The sequence below is a fragment of the Thunnus maccoyii genome, chromosome 16, assembly GCF_910596095.1.
Source record: "Thunnus maccoyii chromosome 16, fThuMac1.1, whole genome shotgun sequence".
NCBI lineage: Eukaryota > Metazoa > Chordata > Actinopteri > Scombriformes > Scombridae > Thunnus > Thunnus maccoyii.
The window spans coordinates 23,653,347-23,671,214 of record NC_056548.1 but is presented as its reverse complement, the minus strand read 5'-3'; the positions used below and the strand labels follow the sequence as shown (position 1 = coordinate 23,671,214).

Sequence of the window (17,868 nt, the reverse complement as noted above, 5' to 3'; positions counted from 1 at the left end):
GTTTTAGAATGGCCTTCCCAAAGTTCTGACTAAAACCCCATTCAGAACATGCGGACTGTGCTGTAGAAACAAGTCTGTGTCAGAAAGTTGAACTGCACCAATTCTATCTTGAGGAGTGGTCAAAGATTGAACCAGAAGCTTGCCAGAAGCTTGTGGATGGCAACCAAAAGCATCTATGTGAGGTGACCAAATATTAGCATTGTTGTATGTATACCAGCAGATTTGGTGACATTTTCAGAGGACCCATAAAAGAACCAATATGCATGAGTTTTTTTCGGTGACAAAAAGTATGTGTTCCAATCATTCCATCACAGAAAAATAAGAGTTGTTGATATTATTGGAAATTCAACACTGTCATGACATACAGATTCTTTAAACTTTATGTAAACTTTTGACCACAACTGTATCTCTTCACATATTTGAGACACTGTGGCACAGTATAGGAATGACAGAGGCAGATTTCCTCCTGTTTAATCAGCACATTCGCTCCGTTTCTAAGCATTTTAAAGAGATTTATTGTGTTGTATTTCTGTCTCAGAGAAGTAGTGCTGCTCTAGGATCAGTTTTGCCACCGTTGTGCTTTGTTCATACAGAGCATATACTTTCTGCTATTCTGTGCAGAAGTTAATTTTTGCCACACTTGGTGGGAGGGCTTGGTCTAAATGCTGGGAAGGCATTATTAATGAAGAATGACAGGAGCTATTGATCTGTCTGATATGAAATACCACTGTGGTGGGGTGGTCAATGGGTAAAGGTGCAGGGCGCTGTTTCGAGTCAATGACAGGTGAAGTCAAAGCACCGTTACGGTGATGAGAAACACCATGCATGCACAGAATGTATCTGCAGGAGCATTTTAGTGTATAGCATGCAAACTTTACATATCTAGAACCTTTAAAAGGCGAGCAAGTTCTAATTTGCTAGTTTTTGTTTCTACTATACATGAAAAATTAGACAGTGTCATCAGCCAACAATTTTAGCAATTATTACAGTAATTTAAGTCTTATCCAAACACTTATCATCTCAGCTTTTTGTCAATGTTTCAGTTTCCGTTTTTTTCCATTGAAGATTTTAAATTGGTAGCTAAAGCAATGAAGGCTGTTAATGAGGACAGCTCATGTTTGCAGATGTAACAAAATTTCTGTTTGAACAATGATGAGTGACAGCAGTGCTTGCTCTGCCTGAAGGTTCCTGGAAGTCAGATTCAGTACCACTTTCTGAGCACAGCTAAAGTTGGGTTCTGACAGCTATATACACAACCATATGAACACTCCATGAGGATGTTTTTTCATAGTATTTTGCATCGCCTTAAGTTATAAATGAAATGGCATTTTTCTTTTAAATTAAGGAGACATTTTGGTTGCTGTCCTTTCTGTGTGGACTTCGGCACCAAGATATCCCAGATCTTCCAGATTTTACATACATGCCGGTCAGATGAACTAGAAACGGTAAATATACTGAGCGCAAGAGATCTTGATTCTTAATAGAATTAAAATTATTCAGGTAAACAAAATAAGCTGAGAGGCTGAAAATCTCCTGAGTTTTCTGGTACAATTTCAGTCCTTTCCCCATTAACAAACAATAATCAATATGTAACAATTAAACAAAAAGTGACAGTGCCCGACAGACTGCACCCATTGGCAAGCACAACTGCAGCAATTAGCGCCAACAGCAAGAGAAAATCCTCCTTTTGAACATGTCTGTGAAGATTCTCAGTGATCCAGGTCATGGTTATCCAAGGAGGGTTTGGTACAAAGCAGCGGTGTGCACAGCTCCAAGTCTTAAACAGAGTATTGGGTGCATGGTTGTGGTAAAGATGAAACAAACAAATCACCAGCACTCATGGATCTATCTTCTTATTGTTTTTAATTGTGGACAGAAACGGACGCGATTCAGCCAGAAGCCACACTGATGATGGCTCTGATTTTATCCAAGAAGGCTTGAATCAAGGATAACTGGACTTGATGGTAGATACTTGAGGACATTTCGCCCCTCATCCAAAGGGCTTCTTCAGTTCTAACTGACTGGTGGGGATTCAGGAGAAGCTAGGAGTTATCAGAACCCTGCACCACCGAGATGATAGTGTACCAAGAGAAGGAGCACCTAAAGGAGGCCCTTAAAGCTTGTGGATACCCCAACTGGACCTTTGAGAAAACAGCCACAAGAGTCAGGAAGAACACCAACACTGCGGATGATGAAGAAAAGAAGAATAAATACAACATCATTATTCCATACGTGTCTGGAGTATCTGAGAAACTCTGGAGGATTTTCAACAAACACCGCATCCCTGTGATTTTCAAACCAAGCAACATGCTAAGACAGAAACTGGTCCACCAAAGACCACATACCCGAACACAAGAAAAGCAATCTAGGGTATGCTATCCAATGCAGTGAGGAATACACAGACTTGTATATCAGGGAAACTAAACAGCCATTAAACAAACACATATCTCAACACAGGAGGGCCAATTCCTAAGGCCAAGACGCAGCAGTTTACCTGCAGCTGAAAAATAAAGTAAACTCTTTCGAGGACAACAACATACATATTTTCGATAGGGAGGACAGATGGTTTGAAACAGGATTGAAGGAGGCTATCTATGTCAAATTGGAGAAACCATCTCTCAACATCTCAACATGTCAACACCACTTATCCCCCACCTACAATGCTGTCCTTTTCTCAACATCCCTTAACAACAATTCACATTTGGCCTCTGGTGACGACTGTTGTTTACACTTGGCCTCAGGTGACTCCAATGACTCTAACAACTGTCATTACAACAACCAGGAACACTAACGAACCAAGTGGTATCAATGGCCTTGATAATGACCCCACAAAGGTTAAATACCTTGGACTCCGTTCTAGTCAGTTAGAACTGAAAAAGCCCCTTGGATGAGAGGTGAAACATCTTCAAGTATCTACAACCAAGTCCAGTTGTCCTCCATTCAACCCTTCTTGGATTCCTTTTGAACAAATGAGTTGGGGCATAACCAAACCTGAATGTACTCCTAAGTAAAACGGATGTAGCGGTAAAATAACCACATCATGGAGACAAAAACACAGCATCTCTCTGTGTCTCTCATTCCCTCCTACCATCCTGTCCTCTGCGTCACCCTACTACTTTGAGAAAGTGGGAGTATTATTAAGAGTGGAATCTAATCCTGGTTGGCGGCTCATCAAAGCAGCGGCACCAACATTGGATCTGGTGAGCTGGGGAGGAAGAGGCGTTGGAGGCTCAGCAGCAGCCACAGATGTCTATATGTTATACTGGATGTATAGTCTTTTCATCAGACCTAACAAAAAATCTGTTTATCTGCTTTATTCATCCCAGAGGCTTCTGAGAGCCTCTAACAGAACAGAGGTCAACTAGAAGTGCAACTTATGATTTAAGATTTTTAGTGGGCAATGACTAGCTAAAATGAATGGCCCTGGAATGGTGTATTCAGTTGGTTGGTCCATCAATCTGTGCACAACACTTTGGTCCAAAGCACAATATCTTGACAACTACATGAAATTTGGAATGGATAACCATGACCTGCAATGGATGATGCCTAATGATGTTGTTGACCTTTTGTGGAGCAAAAGTTTTGTGTTTTGGTGACTTCCACAATTTTTTTTAATATAATGCCACTATCAGACCAATATATCCACAAGTGCACAATACATATCCAAATCTAATGAAGAGGTGGTCTTGAAGTTTGCTAAGCTATGAAATTTACTGAGCACATACTTTCCCCCACAGGGATAAACCCTTTAGATGTCAATGGGACCATGGTCTTTCTAGGATCTGTGAGGTCAGTCAATGCAAAAAGTCTTTTTGTTTTTAGCCATGCTAGCATTGTTGGTCCAGACTGAAATATCTTGACAACTACTGCATAGATTGACATGAAATTTTGTACAGACATTCATGGTCCCCAGACGATGATTCCTAAAGACTTCGGTGATCCCCTGACTTTTCTTATAGCACCACCAGCAGTTCAAAGTTTTCATTTTCCAGTGAAATATCTCAACATCTACAAGATGGATTACCACAAAATTTGATTCAAATATCCATGGTGCCCAGATGATGAATTGTAATAACTTTGGTGATCCCCTGACCATTCATCTAGCACCACCATCAGGTCAAAATTATTATTTTGTCGTGTACATTTTTGTAAATTAATTTAATTTATGACCAAACACAAAACTAATGTCATACCCATCACCCTCAGCTATACTTTGTGTTTAGTGGTAATTAGCAAACATGAGTATGCTAACAAGCTAAACTAAGATGGTGAACATGGTAAACATTATACCTGCTAAACATCAGAATGCTACGCTTGTCATTGTGAGCTTTTTGTCATGCTTAAGTTTAAGTTTAAGCATTTAGCTCAAAGCAAAGTTGTCCCTAAGTACAACACAGAGAATCTGATCTATTCTTTTGAAACAAACTGATGGAAACTTAATTAGCATTTTGGTGGAATGAGGCACAGCTGCAGACAGCAGACTGTCACCTCTGAGTGACCAATTCGTTGCTGTACACCTTCATCCGCTGTGATCTAAATATATCAGGGCTTAAATAAATTGTACATTTACAAAGCTCATTATAATCAGATTTTGGTGACACTATTTACAGAGGTATTGAATCAACTTCATAATCATTCTGAAGTCTGTTTGTGGCTCTGTTCAATTTCATTGTACAGTATAATGTGGAAATATGTTGACCAACCCCATATATGTAAGTACTGGATTAAACTGGATATAATGTAGCTTAGTGTACCTCATAAACAGGCATCACAGAGTGTGCATAGTGTGGTCTTTTATGATTACATACAATGAAGACTAAATTGCCATTAGCTTTGAAATGCCTCTTCCTTTTCTGCTGCCTTTCTTGTGCACTATTGGTTAGAGCTCTGTAATGATGGTGATATTCTTGGTGTACTACACAGCCAAAAATAACATTTCTAATATTCCTGTTGTGCCTGACCAGGAGCGGAAACCTTCAGCAAGAGCAAACCCACCTCTCCCCCCTTAGCATCAGTCAGAACACAATTTGAGACAAGATGGTGGTTTTAGAGAGCCTCTGCCCTCTAGTGAGTTTACATTAAAATTTGCAGGATAATTAGTGGTGTAGTGGACAATACTCTTCTGATACCTTCAGTGCAGACGCAGCTCACAAGCTGGCACTTCTCTACCATATTTTCAGCAGCAAATAATGATAAAAATACATTTATAATCCTGGTTCACCACAGTCTTCCCCCTTGTTCCCCTCCAGTAAGACCCGGACACAGCCAGTAGGGCTTGTGGTAATGATGATGGTGGGAATTGGATACCTTGCGGGTAGAAACCAGAGCAGGTCACAGTACACCGTGATAAAATTCCTGAATCCACACGCCAAGTTTCCCTTTGCTGATCCCTCCTCCTCTTCCTCCTTCTCCACTTTTCCACTCCCCTGCTCCCTCTCTCCTCCTCTGCCTCTCCCTCTCCTCTGCTTTCATTTCCCTCTACTTTCCTTGATATGTGATCCAGCGGAGACGCTCAGGTTACAGTTTTTACAGCTTAGCCAGCCCAGTGCTGTATACATTCCTTTCTCCCCTGTTTCTTACCCCACTCTCCAGCCTCTCCTATCCCCTCCATGCCCACTCCTCCTTCTCCTTGATTACTCACCGGGGCTTATTTTACCGTGGCACACATTAAGCAGCCAGATGAAGGAAACACTGTCAGCCTGTTTGGTTTTTCAGAGGAGTATGATCCCTCACAAGGGCACATTGTGTGTCTGTCTGTGTGTGCGTGTGTTTTTTCCTCCAGCTTTAGGCTGAAATATTGAAGATGAGAGAGTGTAAAAAAGAGAAGGGAACAAACTTGGTGTTTTTGTTCTGAACACTTGGAAGGGACAAATTTGAGAGTTTTCTACAGCAAATCAATACATTAAACTTCATTTAATGGATTTACTGCTATCATCATGCAACCATGCTATAACATTATTTTTTGCAAATCTGCAGGTTGTAATGCATGGTCCAGGTTTACAGTTTGATTTGCAAGCAACTCATGTTATGACATATCAAATGCATCTGTAATTTTTCAGCATGATTCCACTCAATTGTCACAATAACAACATTTGTATTGAAACAGACGCTACACCTATTTTCTGCTCTGACATTAAATTGCAGGTGTAACCTTCTATCTCTGGATCAGTGTTTCCTAAATTAACTTTGTAGACTGCAGCTTGTGTGTGTGTGTGTGTGTATGTGTGTGTGCGTGTATATATGCACAACGGGAGATGAAATTCAAGGTTGCACAATGAGCTACAATCGAACTTGTTTAGCCTTTGAAAGTGTTTTGACACCTTAACCACATCTGCTGCTCCATTCAGTATAGCTTCCTCTGGTATTGATGGAGATACTGGAGTTGTCATGGGAGAGTGTTGTTTTTCCCTACAGACCATCAATACAACACTGTATCAACTGAAGGTGATTTTTTTTACATTTTGTATTCACATATCGAAAAAATCCACAAGCTACTGGCATTTTGATTCGGTCAGGTACATTTTTAAGTCAGAAAAATCTGAATCATTTGACTGATTGCAGTTATAGGGTTAATTACAGTTACCATACTGTAGCTACAAATTAAACTGATGACGAATTAAACTGCTTTCATCAGCTGACATGTTTAACTGACAGGTCTGCTCTCCAAAACATATCATGAGAGGTGGCAATTCACTGAACCCTACAAGATGGCCCGTGTCCCAACATCTGCAAACAAAATATAATTTCTGACTGATGACTGACATCATATAATTACTTGGTCAGTGTGTTAAATTATCCAAAAAAAATCACATCTAATGTGATTTTTCACACTGTGACTCTAAATATCACCATATTTGCCTGATATTTGAATTCTATTCTATTCTAAAATGACTAAATTAAATGTGGGCTTATGCTAAAACGTGGCAAGACAATACTTCACTGTGCCGAAATGATGCTCGTAAATATCTTTTCAATTTTAAATGCTCCTCTGAGACTTATTCAAGGAGCTTCCTCACCTCGTAAGAAAAGACCAAATCTCTCAATTAAGATACCTTGCCTGACATCCCCCAACCCCCCCCCCCCCCCCCCCCCCCCCACCCCCTGCATCCCTGTCAGTCTTCCCTCTGTCATCAGGACCAGACAGCAGCAGGATGGGTTAAATGTATTCCTTCACAAACTGAAGAACGTGACAAATGTTTTTTAATTTTATCAAGGAATATTTCCAGTTTAACAAGAGATTCTCTCACTGAATTAACTCATCTTTCTCTAGATCTCCAATGCATTTTTAACTAACAAGCAATTAAGACTAAAAGAAGGCATGCATCAACTAAGTGAAGCACACAAGGAAAATATCTAAACCCAGTAGCTTACACTGCTGAAAAATAGATTTTTAATATGCTACATTATCATGCAACATTGTTGCAGTTTAACGCCTGTTCCTTGTTGCTCTATAATAATAATAAATGCTTCTTTGGCAGCTGAACTCACAAACAAAGCATCTAGATTGTATCAATAAAACGAACATTATTTTTTCCTCTTTACAGTAAAGGAGAGGAAGCTGTTACACATGAACGCGTCTGGTATTTTGGATGGGTCTAAATACAAGAAGGCTTTATCCCAGGGTTGTTTCAGGACTCGCACAGAGCCAGCACCCTTGCGTTTTCTGAAAGAGCCCAAAATCACCATTTACACAATTATTCTAGGTATCACCTGCATATCCATCCAGAGAGGCTAAATCACTGAGTGCATTTGTGTCTTCAGCCAAATGTGTACAAACAATGACGAGATGTAGACAAAGCGGACACACAGCCTGCCTCACACACACACACACACACACACACACACACACACACACACACATGCCAGGGACACTTTCTTTCTCCACAATGAACCGCACGGAGCTCAGGGCTCAGATACCACAGTGTGCACCGAGCAAAAAAAAAAAAAAAAGAAAAAAAAACACGAATAGAAACAACGTGTGGGTGAATATTGGGATAAAGCTGTGCAGGCCGAACACAGCAGACAATGTGCTCTTGTCGAGTGCGTAAAGCTCACAGACGCACATCTGGATCACACGCCTCTGGGCAGCTGGGCAACACACACACACACACACACATACATAAACACATACATAAACACACACACCTCGACTCAGAGGCAAACCCACTCAGTCGACATGGACCCGCAAAAGCATCGTGGATAGGCGAGTGTTCCCCCATTGATTTATACTAATTATACAGACTGGCTGCTCTCCGTTGCGCCGTAGTGTAATAGTATTAATAGTAATAGTAGAGGCACTGTTGACGCCTTCACTGACGCACTGGATTTTCCATTAACTCTGGGTAAGCCATGAAAGGCAGGGCACACAAACGGCGAAAATATGACATGTAGCGACAGGAACGCACACTATGTTCTTCATTGATTAAAAACTTACTAGAAGAATAGTAGCAGTGAATGAGTGCCGCATCCATTGTGCAAAGCGGTATTGGCTGGGTGCGCTGCTGAGACTGGCATTCAGCGTGCATATGACAATAGAACTTGGGTAAAAAAAATCATAAATCAAAGTTTGACTATCATGCAACCAATTGCACTTGAGTGTATCATCTATTTTCACTGAGGACGCCTGGTTAGTGCTTCAACAGACATGCATGCTCCTCACAACCACTCTGTTTCCACGCGTAATCACATGCAGCTGGGCACAGACCCCCTTTTACCTTCATCTCTTCATTTATTTCCCTTTTCACTGGGTGAGCTGGTTTTCGGCTCCTTTTATTTTCCGGAGGTCTGCCCTCTTTTTCCATCTCTGCCATGTTTTCTCTGTGATACTTCTGTCAATATTTGCGGTGAGGAGGGGAGATGAGGGGGTGAGAGGCAGCGGCAGCTGTTTACAGTCGCCAGACGGCGGATGTCTTGCAGCTTTTCAGCGGCCCGTGTGACGCTGGTGATGCCGCCGAGGGCTTGCGGTGCCCGGCTAAGTCAGCCATCTTCTGCCCGTATCCTCCACCGTCCGTGCGCCAGTGGTGAGCCGCCTCTGTGAGTCAAAGGAGAGGTTGAGTGAGGGGAAAAAACGAGACAGGGGGAGGGGCGTCCACTGAAACATTATATGACGCGTTGATGATCAGAGGTAGGCTATTTCTTCTCGCTTTCCCATGGAGTGCAATCAGAGCAGTCACATCCACTTAGCGCTGCTCCCTCATGGTGACAGTATGCAAGCAGCAAACAGGTGCCCACACACAGCAAGTGCCCACATTGTTCTTCAGGGGAGTGTTACAACCTACTTGTGTTGGCCATAATGAAATGTGGTACTTCTATTAGTTACAGACTCCAATGCTTCATTCATTGCAAACTCAGAGACAGCCACCAGCCTTGAAGTTCCAGTGTGTTAAGTTGCATTTAGCTGACAGTCTCAACCAGAGCAGTTGTGCAGGTGTAGTGCCTTGCTCAGGGACACTTCAGTAGGTCAGTGGAGTTTCCAGTAATGAAAACATGGCTTCTTTTATCTTGCAAAGAGAAAATAATAGTGGTAAGTCAGGGGCATCTGGAGCACATGCATAACGATGGCAACTGGGAAAAAGAAAATGCGTGGTCCAAACAAGACAAGTGCAGTCTAAAACAAATCGTGTGTCACAATAAGGTGAAGGTGCAACATTTTCTCTCAAAACCAAAGTACACTTTTTTTAGGTGTGTTGATTTGGTAATGACTGCACCATTAAGTTTCCATTTTGAGAGTGTTGCTTCTTTTTCTGTTGCTTCTTGCTTTTTTTTCCACGCTGTAAAAATGTGAATGGTGCAAATAAGCCGACAGGTGTGTCCGTTTCCTTTTTAGTACCATACTTGCATTCACGTCTGGTGAGAACTGACTATTAACATCTATCCTATTAAACATACAGGGATCCCACAGTTCAGTTTTGTCATTATCTGACACTTGCAAGAGAACAACAAAGGTCGTATGAGTCCATAGTCAAACCAAAGACATTATAATATAAACCCCAGTACATAATTTTTTTGCACCTTGATCCAACTGAGTCACTGCCAAAAAGAAGCAGTTTTGCATTAATTTAACTTGCAACACATCCTCAAACAATTGGAATCTCCAGTCCAACACTTAAAAGAAAAAAATCAATAATATGGATTTATCAATAATATTTATTAACATGAACATATTTCTTTCAATCTCAAGTTGTTTTAAAAGACAAAAGATGGATAGATGGTCTTTATTGTCCCAGGGAAGAAATATGTTTTCACACACTGTCTCACATGAAAAACATATGCATACAAAAGACTCCATACACACAGTTACATATATACATTTATGGCCTACATATATCTCCAGATGTACATGCACGTGTACTACACATGCATACAGACATCATTTGTATATGGTTGTTTTAATTTGCTGTTGTCCCTATGCTTAAAATGTTAAAATTACATGTTGTGACAGTCTCACAGCATGTTGTATGTAGAGGCTACTTAGATGAGATGCAAACTAGTGTCATTACTGGTTTATGAAACAGATCACACATTTTATCCATTTAATAAATGATTTTTGCTTTGGGCATGAATTTACCTGTTCCAACTGTGTGCTACACACTGCCCTCTGACTTTAACTGAAATGACAATGAGTTGGCAGGTGGAAAGCCGCTGAGAGCTCTGGGTGATGCTGCTCATGGCATAGTGACACCCATTTGAGCCGGAAAATCAGCAGGAACAGGAGCTGTGAACCGTGATGCGGGGTCAGGGTGAGATGACTTGTAGTGCTGCTCTTGCCTTGCAAACAAACAGCACATCTCGCCTGCATTACAAGATTTCCTCATTAAGCTGTTCCTCCAGCTGCAGTGGTTTGGTTTGGTGTAATGTAACTGTAATGCTTCTGATGATTAACTGTGCAGTAATGCAGCTGAAAGCTTATAGAGGTGTGAAGAAAGAAAATGACTGGATTTTTGAATTTGATGGTTGAAATCACATTCAAGGGTGTGTAATCTCAACTAATTCATTTTGGTTAAATTTGTACTACAACTAAATATGATGATGATGCTCAGAATGGATGAATCAATATATAATACATTAATATACAGTAGGTAGATGTCCCTATTAAGCCATATACCGTATAAGCCCACTTGCAATTTCTGAGTCAAAACAACCACTACATCATAATTTTTTGCTGTGTTTCTTCAAATGAAGCTGCTTGTTATATAAATGACACTTTTTTATTGTAAGCCAATCAGATTTGACAATATTGAGTTATCAAAGCACATGTGTGACATGTGCCTGCTGATCCCAGAAGACGTTGCAAAAAAACCTTAGTAATTTTGGTACCCTCAGAGGATAACATTTTTTTTCTTTTTTTTTGCATATTTCTACTCCTGTTTTGGTAAGTACTCATTTGTTATCAAAATGTAAGTGATTAGTCTTTTGAATAAGACATATGTTAGAATATTACTTGAATCAGAAATATTGTTTCTTTTGAAATCAAAATATGAGTTTTAGCATGCTAGCAAACAGACCACATGCTGCATCAATACAGTAGCTGCATATTATGGTTCATTGCAATGACATAAAGCATGATAAGCATGTATAGTTTACATTTTTGTATGCAGTTTATATTATTATACTGTTAAATATATAATAAATGTGTATGTTAATCTTTATTTATTTTTTAATTAACATTTTTACCTGGTGGGTTTAAAGGGGACGCTAGCAAAAAAAAATGACACTGTCTAGGGTGGATGTAAAAGAGTGGCTGATTATTTCTCTGCATGATCAATTCATACTTTTCATGCTATATTGGTTAGATTATTAGATTTATTTCATATAGTTGTTATTTTAATGTCATGTGTGTATGATAAAATATTCTGTCTTTTAACCATAAATTCACTGATGTTCCCTTTAAACCCACCTGCTCCCATTAAGCCCACTTGACTGTGTTTCAATGGGGATTTTCTCCCTTTTGACCTTTGAACTATTTTCCACTCTAATTTTGACCTCCCCTGATGAATCAGCTCCATAATTCAGATAATTAATACCCCTATTAAAATATCAGTGATAATCTATATGTTAATTGATTCTGGATAGGCCTATATTCTATCCTATTAGATTTTTTTTAATCTTTACTTTTCAGATTAGTTTTAGTTTGAAATGACTAAAACACAAAATAACTACAGTTCATGCCAATGCATGACAGAAGCATGCCATCTGTACAGGGAGGGAACAATGCGAAATATCTAATTTCTGGCATAAAGTTATGGAGTCGACAGGAAGTCGCTGAGACAGAGAGGAGTAGCTGAGCATTGATGCACAACAGGGACATGTGATCGACCTGTGTCCAGCGGTAGAACAGGACATTTCAGAGTGTCTTCAGGGTTACAGTGACTGATAAGCTAAGAAAAAGGTAACATGAAACAGTGGGAAGCCTAATATGAGGTATAGAAAAATGTGATTTTGCCTAATCTTGTGGTTTTCAATGTGTGGCTTGTGTATGTGTTTGTGTCCACGTGCATAAGTATGTGTACAACGTGTGTGTGTGTGTGTGTGTGTGTGTGTGTGTGTGTGTGTGTGTGTGTATATGTGCGTGTGTTTGTGTGCATACATACGCATACGTCCAGGACTAATGCTTTGTTCTTGATCCTGTTCAAGAGTTTGTGATAGCAAAGAATCTTCAAATGTCCTTCAAGGACCGAAGGTTGAAAGTGGTTTAAACGCTTCATGCAGGACGGAACAGGTCGGAACAGTTCCCAGAGGCAAGGGCAAAAGCCACATCCAACTCAGCCATTCTCAGAGGCTGAGAACTATCTCCTTTTTGAGGAGCGAAAAAGGATATGGTTAAAGCCGATGTCATGGATAAGCCAGAAAATATCTATCTCCCATGAATGCTAATATTTGACGGACATGCTTCCCACATCTCCCTCAGCCTTGCTTTAAAGGCGAAACAGAACAATGTGGTATTGCTGAGACTGCCCTCTTGCCTAACCCAGATTCTTCAGCCACTCGACAGAGTTGTTTTCAGGGAGGTGAAGAGGCGGTGGAGGACAAAGCTGTGGTGGCACTCCTGTGTGACCAGGGACAAGATCCGAAAAGAGAATTTCCCATCCAAACTGAAGGCGGTGTTGGAGATAGGTCTAAAGGGTGAGAATCTGAAGAGTGGGTTTAAAAGCACTGGCATTTATCCTTACTGTCCAGACAGGGTGATCACAGAAGACTACATACCATTCACCATGGAAGATGGCCAAGCACAACCACAGCCTCTGGCAGAGGCTATGACAAGCAACGACACTCCTCTGGGACCCCATGTGGTCACTCTGTCTCCACTTGCACAACCTCGCCCAGCCAGGAAAACACCACTAAACTTTCCAGTGGGACCCTGTGCCACTGCTGTATCTCCAACTGCACAACTACACCCATGCTCAACATCTGTAGGCGAAGAATCCATGTCCCAGATTATCCTCAGTGTCGAAACTATTGCTGGATCCAACATTCTCAACATCAGCAATATTGAGGTTGCAATGCCTGCAAATCATGAAATGTCACAACCCCAGCCAACAACTTCTGCATACTCTGCAACTTCAAGCCCTTCACCCTCATCAGGCATTGGTATCAAAGACTTCTTCCTGCTACGCATCATGCTAACGAAGAAGAGCAAACCAGCCAAAAGACATAGAATCCACACTCTAAAATATGGAGACTCTCTAACATGTGAACAAGCCTTGTTACAGCTAGAGGAAAGTGAAAAGAAGAAGGCAGCAAAAAAGAAACAACCAAAGGATGGCAAGACCAAGAGCAAGTAGGCTCCTCTGGAGAATCAAATGCATCGGAGGCAGTGGGCAATGAGGCAGCGGGAGGAAAATGAGAAAGAGGGAAGGAGGCAAATGAGAATACAGAAACCTACGCCACAACCTTCACAGTGGAGAGAGACGTGTACTATGCTTTCAGTGTTCATGAAACCGGCGGCATATCACATCGCACGATCACGCACTGAGTCAACACCACCAGAGGGTGAACGGTATGTGATGAAGTTCCTAGACAGAAGGCCAAACAACACATTCTTGCTCCCATCCAGGGACAAGATTGAGGATGTAGAGCACAAGTTCATCCTCTGCAAAGCAGGGCTGGAGGGACCTGGACCATTCTATTTGTGCAATCATTGAAAATCTGTACAAAAACAAGATGAAAGCCCTCAAAGACTTGTTAGCATAAGACTTGCAAGCAAAGACAACCACAGTGTGGACAAAAGATTGAAACAAACAAATAAGATAAAGCTTAGACAACCCTATAGCCTAAGTTATGTTACACAACTAAGATAGGCTACATGGAGCAAATGATAGTCTAACTAAAACAATACATTCACCTCAAACAGCACAGGCCTACGTTTAGCCTTTAGGAGAAAGTGGGAACTGCAGAAATGTTGACATCTTTCTTGTTTATTTTGCTTAAATTATCAAGATGTTATGACTAATGTCTCCTCACAATGAACTGAATGGTTTTAAAATGTGTTCTTAAAATGTCTTCAAACTACCAGCCTAAATGGTAGTTTTGACATTTGAAAATCAATTAAAGTTATTGTTCAATTGTAAATCCTGAAATTGACTCATTTACTATCCTTAGAACATTATTATTAAACCTAGAAACTGTTTCTCTCACAGTAAGTCAGTCTTCAGACATCTACACTTTCAACCAGCTGGCTGGACCAGAAATTTTGGCCAATTTCAAATGCTAACAGCACATCATAGGATAGAGATACAGACAAAATTACAAGACATACGTATAGAGAGATGAAGTATTGAAGAGTAATTTCCACTCTAGTTTGGATTTTGTTCGTAAATAGTTTTTTGGCTACATTCCAAAGAAAACGTGTTTTAAGTTCGACTTTTTCTGTGTTAACAACACAGCAAAAAGGCTGGTCACACCCATTTCAATGCAATTTACATTCCACAGGATAGGAGTGGAAGCAAAATGAAAAGCTATTGAGAGCTAAGAGATTACAGATTTGAATAGAACGAGTTTGTATTGTTAGGATTTTTTAAATATATATATTTATTAATCAACAAATCATGAAATGGCCTTATTTGGAACACCCATGGGCTTAAAAGGTACATAAAGTATTAAGTCCATGCCAGACTTTTGACATATTCTGACAAATTAAACAACAAAAACATTAGAAATTGGTATAAATGAATTCAATTGAGAGATTAGTTTTTCATTTTAACTAAAATGTTCTCACTTAAATTGAGGCATTATATATCAAAAATGTCTGAAAAGCAAATTTGGTGGGCTTAATAGGGAGGTTTACCTATCTGTGTTTGTTTTGTAAGTCAACAAAGGAGACTGCAGCTCACATGTTGCAAGCTGTCCTTGACACACTCTCTTTCCAGTCCAGTAATAAGCCAATGGAGTAGGATTCAATGAAAGCATTGTTAAACCTAACACTGCTGGGGCATTTCCCTATCATACTGAGGAACTGTTATATTGTAACAAGGACTGTGTTACATGAACTGAAACATGAGGGGCCTCTTTTTTCATTATTTCAACAGTTTGGTTTAAATGGATTTTCAGTTTTTTTCCACTTGGTATTCTTTTTTTTCAAACCTCAGCATAGTCTTAGAATTACATGACATTTAAATGTATGGTTTTAGTATCTGGCATTTGTCATAATAGAAACACATGATAGTTTTAGGACAGAACTAAGAGAAGTGTTACCACACAAACCCTCACTAAGTACATGTTCTTGTTTAACAGTAATCTGATTTAATGTGAAACATGCAGCTGCAAAAGAAAGACATCAGAATAAACATTACCATTACATTAATGGGGGACTACCCTACAATAACTGAGGAAAACCATAGGTGATGTTCTCTAATGATCAAACATTACTAACACATTAAATCTCAGATCAGTGCTGCCCTCATTCAGTCGCCTTGCAAATGTGAAAATAATAACATCCACAGCAAATGGAAAGCAGATGGAACAAGATATTACTTAATCATAGATGCTGGGTAACACCGCTGTTAGGTATAACCTCTTTTTCAATCTGCTTCCTCCTGGGCAGCCAACTCTGAAGGTAAACTGACATTTTACTGATAAAGCACATGTTTGTGCAGTATGGTTGTAGCCAGTAATTAATAAAAAGAAGTTAACTATGATGTACAGCTGGGCATATACGCAAGGAAAACAACCATCATTGCAAAATTCAATCACATTAATTTACAGCATATTGGCTCTATGACTTTATCATTTAACTTAGTTATAATCTAACAATTAAAGTCATAATCCTTAACCTATAAATAGGACCATTTAATTGGTAATTTAGGTGGGTGTACCCTCCTCTATTGCACGTCTATGGAATGTTATTACATTTTAAGTTATATTTTGGTTTTCAAGTCAAAGTAACCCAAATCTATATAAAGCTATACTGCCACCCAACATTCCTTTTCAAGGAACATATTCAGAAAATGAATTCTTGTTTATATCAGTAGCCTATTTTACTGAGAGAATTATATGGTTAAAAAACATTTCAAAGATGTACAAAATGTCTCCCTGACTGAACTTATATTAGAAATTTGAGAAAGCTTAAGGTGGTATGCTACTAGACTGGGGTGTCACCTGTGGATAGCACCTAGTAGGTGTAGGTGAGTGAGTATTCTGCTTCCATGACTGATGATTAATAAATGGTACGCTCACTTCTTCCACAATCACATTGTACTAAGTAGTGAACAGGTGTGAACCAACTGTTGAAGCTTATATTTGATGAGATGCTTGATAGATCTGCCTTTAGTTTTTGTGCATCCAAACACATGGAATGATTTTCAACACAATCTCAAGATCAACATTCTCAATATAACCCTGGAAAATTCAAGACTGTTATCTCAAAGCACTTCTACTCAGTGAGCAATTGTTTTCATTAAGTATTATCCTCTTTTTTGATCTATTGAAGTCTATTTATTCAGGAAGGCTTTTTCATCTCACCTATTATTATTAAATATTATTATTATTACTATTATTATTATTATTTTATTTATGTTGTGTGCTCTATGTTATTAATATTGAGGAAAACCTCAGTATATATGTGTATGTGTGTGTGTGTGTGTGTGTGTGTGTGTGTGTGTGTGTGTGTGTGTGTGTGTGTGTGTGTGTGTGTGAGTTGTATTGTATTTATTGGGACAATGTACAGTTTTAAACATAAATGTTAACATTTGATGTACTGCACCAGAGTTAATTTTCATCTGCAGTCCCTTACAATTAAAACATATAACAGCACAATAACAAACAGTACAAAGCAAAAAACACACAGGACACATTATACATACAAATACAAACTACACACAATAGCACATCACATACACCCACAATGTCAACTAGAAATTAATCATGTAAACTTGTCAAATTAAAAGCAAGATTATTTGTGTTCATGAGAAGACCATGAGATGAAATTTAGAGTAGGTGGTTACAGAGCTGAATAGTTTTTAGCAGATTTTTTAATTTAGTTTTGAACGTACTGATGGAACTGTAACTCTTCATATCATCAGGCAGGATATTCAACTGAGTTGTGGCTTTCACAGAGAAAGCTGACTGTCCAAATGCAGTGCGACGAGATGGAATGGCACAATCTTGTATAGAGGATATTCTGGAGGATTTAACAGAATTTACTGAGCGAGTGTGCACAAAGTCACATAGTGGAGGAGGAGATAAACCATTTAAAAATGTTTAAACTATAAATGACTTAGTCTAATTTTCTAATTTCATGCTTGCGAATCGTGAAACCTTTATGAAAAAACAAGACAATTCAAAGCCGTCTGCTCTTCAATGAAGGGGAGGTTGGGAGGGGGAGGAGTTGGGGGGGGCGTGTCGGAATCTGGCAACAGCCGTCGTTACGTTTAA

At 39.6% G+C, this 17,868-nt stretch overlaps 1 protein-coding gene across 4 annotated transcripts in view; it reads right to left on the bottom strand.

Annotated features, from left to right (window-relative positions):
* Nucleotides 1-9,226, bottom strand: part of sobpa (sine oculis binding protein homolog (Drosophila) a) — a 45,927-nt gene extending 36,701 nt beyond the window's left edge. For all 4 annotated transcript variants that reach the window (XR_006091719.1, XM_042388901.1, XM_042388902.1 and 1 more), the window contains exon 1: nt 8,715-9,226. Coding sequence is in view for 3 of the 4 variants with exons in the window: in XM_042388901.1 (XP_042244835.1) it covers nt 8,715-8,810 (96 nt within the window). In the remaining variant the exon portion in view is untranslated. The remainder of the gene's footprint in view (nt 1-8,714) is intronic.
* Between the last annotated feature and the right edge of the window lie 8,642 nt (nt 9,227-17,868).